The following is a 7,131-nucleotide window of genomic DNA, read 5'->3' as shown; positions in this document are numbered from 1 at the left end:
TCTATCAATGGCCTCGCCTCGAATATGCAAAGCACATTTGATTGACATGGATGCTTAAAAATTCTCAAACAACTTCTCGGCGTATGCTGGCTAGGATGACTAGAGGCCTATGACAAAGTGGATGGACTCTGTTGACAAATCATGTTTGACAAGTGAGCCATTAGGGTGAGATCACATGTCAAGCATTCAAAAATAACTCTTCTCTCTTATTATACATACTCACATGTAGTCGCTTCTAAAAGGCAACCAGAATGTGAAATGAACCTATCTCACTTAGAAACTCTACACCCTTCTATTACTCCATTCATTGTGTCTCTTCTACGCTAGAATTTTTTAACCGTCTAATTTGAATGTCAAAGTAACCGTAATTGTCACACCTGTCAAAGCTATGGTGACTATCAGTCCAATGTAATTGTCCAAGTGTTTAGATAACAAGTTGAGTCGAGATCTATTGACCATAAAATTCCGCTTAATTTAGAGGTCAACAATAGATAATAGATCCGGTCAATCCAAAAGCATGTAGGCCCAATTTAAGCTCATATTAGACTTGATCGACTCGTCTTAAAGTATTGTGTGGACACAACCTGAACCATCTACACACTTCTTTCAATATGGTGGGCTAATTGGGACATGTTGGGCAAACTCGTCATTTTACAATCTAAAATTAAAAGAGCAATACATTTTCATTGGTGTACTTTCAAATTACATTGTTAAGTTTTTTACATAATATTATTAAAAAGCATTACAATTTACTAATAGTATTGCAATCTTTAATCGCTTAAGTTGACTAGGCCAGTTTTCATTGGTCACTCAGCTAAAAAATCCAGCCCTACGTGGCTCTCCGTAGTTGGCTACCCAACCGATGATTTGGTCCCAATCGAGCTAGCTAATTTCGATCCGATTTTTGAACAAACTACATTACTCAGGGGCTGTAGCTGCCGTGACACCACTATTTGGGAACAAGAGTAGAGGGTTGCTTTCTTCTTTTTCTTCCATTTGAGCTAGTTCTAGAGATGATGGATACGAGAATAATAGAAAAAATTGAATAGCGCACTTGCATCGAGGTCAAAAGTTTGTCTACCTAAAGAACGAAACTAATTAGAACCTATATGCTATATTTTCTAAAATTTAAGAATCTCAACTTCAACTTTGAAGGAAGGGAAATTCACTACTAATATTCCATTTCAAATATTTTTGCCTAATTTGACAAAACTTTTTTGAAATTATAATTTGATCAAATTTCATTTTTAATTATACATTTCATTGAGTTCGTTACTTTTATTCACATATAGCCCATGTTTGAGCCTCATTCTTAACAAAATAAAAAAAAAAATACATTTTTAAACAGGTACTTTGACATCATTTTAATCACATTTTTCAATAAAATAATAATACACTCGAATTAAAAAAATTCTTATTTCTTTACCATATATTTCTCATCAAAACACTATTCAAAAATATATTCTTATTGAAAGAATGTGGCTCAAACAAGGGCACACACATTCTATGAGACTCATTGACTTATAATTTAAAAACTTTTGTCAATGGGGCCTAGAAGTTGTGGGACAAAACTTTTGATAAATGATAATAAATTGTATAGTTGAAAAGTTGATAAAAAATTTTAAATTTCATAAATAACAATTAAAATTTATTTCTAATAGATTGAAAAGTCGATAAAACTTTAACCAAGTTTTATCAAGTAATCACTTAGATTATTTTTTACCCCCATTTTTTCAAGAACTCACTTTTTCAGAATTCATTTTCAATTACACATTTTTTCATAAATAATGTTACACATAAATCAAGAATTTTTATTTATTTTTCAACTATGTATTCAGCAAAAAAATCACTATTTCAAAACTCTTTTTTCCCTAAATTTCCATTAAAATAGAGTACAAACGAGGGCTTAATATCGAAGTGATACTTCTATATATTTAAATATAGAAAAAAAAATAGTATTCTTGTAACTTCTATTTATGTAAATAAAGAAATAATTTTTTTTTCCTTTTTTAACTTTATAGTTTATACTTCGCACAATATGATTACTAGCTTCCAACTTTCGCCTTTTATCCATCACTCAATAAAGTAATGACGTCATCACGTTTTCCCTTTTAATGAAACTCATATCTCTAATCCCCCGCACCCAACAAGTCACCAAAATCCTATGTCCTCAGAAGTTGAATTAGAACCGCACAACACGGCCACCGCCACCGCCACCGTCAAACGCCAAAAGTACAACCACTATCATAACCGCAACAAGTCTTTATTACCTGGACTCCCTGACGACATAGCCCATATTTGCCTCTCTCTTGTTCCCCCTTCGACTCTTTACTCAGTTTGCCATTCGTGGCGCCGCCTTATATATTCCCCGTCTTTTCCTCCTTTCCTGTCGATATATGGTATATTTTTGTCTACAAAAGCAGTAGATCAAGCTTCTAATCATTCAAGATCTATTGAATTCTCGTGTTTTGAGCCGATTTCTTGTAAATGGTTGTCCCTTCCGCCGCCGCCAGAACCACCGCTCCAATTTTTGTTCCACCACCCTTCGTTTATATCCTGGAAACTTCCTATTCAATCCGTTAGTGTTGCGGAAAATTTAGTTCTTCTCGCTGCCACTGCCGATCAATTCCTCCCTGCCCTCTCTCGGCCACTCATTTTTAATCCCTTGTCCCAGCAATGGACCTATGGCCCGCCATTCGCCGCGCCTCGACGATGGTGCGTAGCTGGTGCATCACACGGTGTCGTATACGTAGCGAGTGGAATTGGGTCCCACTACAACATTGAGTTGGCTCGGTCTGTCGAGAAATGGGACCTCAAAAATATCAACAACAATTATTTACGATCACGATCTTGGAAATGGGAAAAAATTGGAGGATTGAAGGACGGAAAATTCAGTCGGGAAGCCATTGACGCAATTGGATGGAGAGGAAAGCTCTGCATGGTGAACGTAAAAGGCGATGCGGCCAAGGAAGGCAAAATTTATGACGTAAAAACCGACTTGTGGTCGGAGATGCCGGAGGGGATGCTGGTGGGATGGAGGGGCCCCGCCGCCTCCATGGATGAGGAAACCATATATGTGGTGGATGAGTCGAAAGGTGTATTAAGGAAGTATGATTCCGACAGAGACATGTGGGTGGAGATAGTGGTGGATGATAGGCTTAAGAGGGCTCAACAAACTGTGGCGGCCGGTGGCAAGGTATGTGTATTGTGTGGTAATGGTGGTGGCATTTTCGTTGTGGATGTAGCCTTGCAACCGCCTAAATTGTGGGTTGTGAATATTCCGGCGGGTTTTGAAGCTGTAAATATTCATATCTTGCCTAGAATGAGCCACACAGTACATTAATTATTTTACTCTGAGCATATTTTCAGGTAAATTGGCATATTATTATCTTTATCTAAGCACACAGTGGATAAAAGATTGATTGATTTATTTATATTTAAGCATGATTTATATAGAATGATGAATACTACTTGAATTTTGAATGTATAGTTTGGATGAAAATGTTGGAATGAGGAAGCGGAATTATTTAGAAATTTAAAAAAAAATTCTTTAATTCAATAAACATGATTGAAATATGATCGTCTAGATATTAAATGATTCGAATTTTTAATTAAATTCGATGATCAATTTTTTAATTAATTCCGAATCACAAACTTTTAGCTTTTTAAATTTCAAGAATTTGATGCTTTAAACCTCTAAGTTTTCTATGGTATTTTTCAAACTCAAGACTATGCTGGTGGATGTGCACATTTTTGTAATTAAATTAAGAAATCAATTCTTGAACTAAACAATTGAATAAGATAAGATAATAATTATTTTTTCATCTCTTTTTTCTTTCTCCAAATTTGAACACTATAAAATTATGTATTATGATTATTGTACTATCCCATAGAATGCCCAATTTTCCTTTAATCTCTATTTATATAGATAGAATAGTCACAATTCTTGTACAATAATATTTCATATTCAAATAAGAGTTCTAATTCAAATTCAAGTATGAGTTTTCATTAAAGTCCAAATTCAATTAGTTTGCATTTAATTAAATGTATAGTCTTAGAACTTTAATTACAATTATAATTAAGTTTACAACCATTTACAAGATTGATCAAAAGCCGATTTCATAGTAATTACAACTAAGTACTTATTGTAATTACAATTAAGACAAAAACTATTACAATTACCATAATCAAGTTCGGGCCTGATTGGACATATATTATTCAAGCTCAAAAAATTAGATACTGTATAGTCAACCCTTGGTCACCTAATATAATTATTAGTCTTTGTTTTTTCCACTATAGGCAAAAGACAAAATTATTGGAATATATAAGATCACAGAAGCTAATAAATCTGTAATACTTTCCTCTGCCCTGTAGTATATGTACTTTATCTTCGTTCGAAATTCGATAATTAGATACAAGCATAACTGACCGTTTATCATTCTAATTATTCTCATTAAATTAAATATCATTTTCTTAAATGATCCTATGAACTAATCACAGATATCGAAGTTTAGCCGTCGTTAAATACTGAGCTCAGGTTTTAATCATTCAATAGAAAATACTTAAGCGGTCAAGTGAAATTTAATTCTCCACACGGTCATGCTATAGAATTGAACTCGACATGTGATCTATTCTATACACTGCAAGTATACTAGTGTCACCTTTAACTATTTTTGTGATAAAAATAATTCACAAATCTCAATAGTGAATCGGTCAACACTACACTCTTTCAGTACAAGGTGCCAACCCTTATACATCGGTTGTGAACAAATAATTTATAATCAAAATAGAAGTTGCGTCACATTGTACTTTTCAACGCAAGTACCCAACTTATATTATCATAAGTGATCATAGAAAGTTGGCTTTAATTCGCATATTCAATAATAAATAAAATCACAATTTATTTATTATAAATTATTATTTTATCATGACAAAAATATATTATATGTGCAGAAAACTCAACAAAAAATGAGCGATTTACCAGGTAGATGGTGTTTATAAGGAGCAATATTGGCTTTCTTTTACATGCTATTATTAGCTCTGTATTTATCTGGTTTAAAATGATCAAATGATTTGAATCTCACATAAATTTAGCAATAAACTAAATGAAAAGAGAGAAAATGATTTATTTAGTGGATCTCAAATTTAGTAAAAATACTATGTTTATGTTGTTGAACTCCACCTCGTTAAAATACTAAAGCTTTCGAGTTAATTGTTCCAATGGTCACTGAACTTATATTCATGTTTTTTTATTGGTCACTAAAATTTAAAATGTCGAGTTTTGGTCTCTAAACTTTGAAAAATATTATACATTACTCACTGAACTTTGAAAAATACTGTACATTGCTCATTGTAAACTCGATATTTTTCAAAATTCAACAATTATGCCAGTGAGTAACATACGGCACATTCCAAAGTTCAGTTGTCAAAATTTGACATTTTAAATTTCTGTGAGCAATTTAAGACATGGACTTAAGTTCAGTGACCAAAACTCGATATTTTAAACTTCAGTAATCAATCAAAGACATGGACCAAAGTTTAGTGACCATTGGAACAATTAACTCAAAGTTTTCATTTCTTTATTTTAATCAATACTTGACCCATTTATACATTTTTATGAAGGGAGATTTGTAACAAATGTCGCAAACCTTTTAAAAATGTGTAGGGAAGTCCCAAAATTTTTAAATTTAGCACCTAGGTCCAAAATCTTTTTAATAAATGTGTATTGAAAGGACCTTTAATGATTTCCATTCAAAAATTTGTGAGTTGATCAAAGTCAAACGTCTTACCTTAATTTGTCCAATAATGCACAGTAAAAATTATCTTTTAACATTTAATTAATTTGAAAAATAGAAACTATAAATAAAAAATAAGAGGAGAAATAAAAAAAACAAAAAACAAAACAAAAGCATAAACAACAAAGCATTCATCTTTCATGTTTTCCACCTCGCAACCTACCCTAACCCTACCAATTAGGGGCGAAGTTAGCACTCGACAAGCCAGGGCGACTGCCCGTGCTAGCTCCATTAGAGGAAAAAAATAAGTATATATATTGGGCGATCGTTTGAGCACTCATGCCTCGCTTGGTTCTTGTCTGCAGTTGTCAAAATTTGACATTTTAAATTTCTGTGAGCAATTTAAGACATGGACTTAAGTTCAGTGACCAAAACTCGATATTTTAAACTTCAGTAATCAATCAAAGACATGGACCAAAGTTTAGTGACCATTGGAACAATTAACTCAAAGTTTTCATTTCTTTATTTTAATCAATACTTGACCCATTTATACATTTTTATGAAGGGAGATTTGTAACAAATGTCGCAAACCTTTTAAAAATGTGTAGGGAAGTCCCAAAATTTTTAAATTTAGCACCTAGGTCCAAAATCTTTTTAATAAATGTGTATTGAAAGGACCTTTAATGATTTCCATTCAAAAATTTGTGAGTTGATCAAAGTCAAACGTCTTACCTTAATTTGTCCAATAATGCACAGTAAAAATTATCTTTTAACATTTAATTAATTTGAAAAATAGAAACTATAAATAAAAAATAAGAGGAGAAATAAAAAAAACAAAAAACAAAACAAAAGCATAAACAACAAAGCATTCATCTTTCATGTTTTCCACCTCGCAACCTACCCTAACCCTACCAATTAGGGGCGAAGTTAGCACTCGACAAGCTAGGGCGACTGCCCGTGCTAGCTCCATTAGAGGAAAAAAATAAGTATATATATTGGGCGATCGTTTGAGCACTCATGCCTCGCTTGGTTCTTGTCTGCAATGGGCAAGTGGTTTGAACCCGTGGCAACTGCAAGTATTAAAAGTACATTTTCTGCTATGAATTTAATCAAGAGTGACTTGCACAATAAAATGGGAGATGACCAGTTAAATGATAGTCTTGTGGTGTACATTGAGCTAGGGGTAAACGTGATTCGATTTGGACAATTTTGTACTATATTTTCAACTCAAACCATTTTATGCAGTTTGAAAGTTTTTCAAACCAAACAAAATCATTTTATCTTTTGAATCAAACCAAACCATACCATCATTTGCAGTTTGGTCTGGTTTTAATACGCGGTTTACCTTTGGACATAATAGTAATGTATTTAACATAAGTTAAATATAAATTTAAAC

General features: G+C 32.9%; 1 protein-coding gene across 1 annotated transcript; it reads left to right on the top strand.

Annotated features, from left to right (window-relative positions):
- Window positions 1-2,113: 2,113 nt before the first annotated feature.
- LOC111381642 (F-box/kelch-repeat protein SKIP25) lies at window positions 2,114-3,487 on the top strand. Its single transcript, XM_023005441.1, has one exon. It carries the CDS (start codon window positions 2,165-2,167, stop codon window positions 3,341-3,343), a length of 1,179 nt encoding a protein of 392 aa, XP_022861209.1. The 5' UTR covers window positions 2,114-2,164; the 3' UTR covers window positions 3,344-3,487.
- Window positions 3,488-7,131: the final 3,644 nt, after the last annotated feature.

This window comes from Olea europaea, unplaced genomic scaffold (assembly GCF_002742605.1).
Source record: "Olea europaea var. sylvestris unplaced genomic scaffold, O_europaea_v1 scaffold2346, whole genome shotgun sequence".
Classification (NCBI taxonomy): domain Eukaryota; kingdom Viridiplantae; phylum Streptophyta; class Magnoliopsida; order Lamiales; family Oleaceae; genus Olea; species Olea europaea.
Note: the sequence above shows the minus strand (reverse complement) of the source record. Positions and strands in the feature narration are given on the sequence as shown.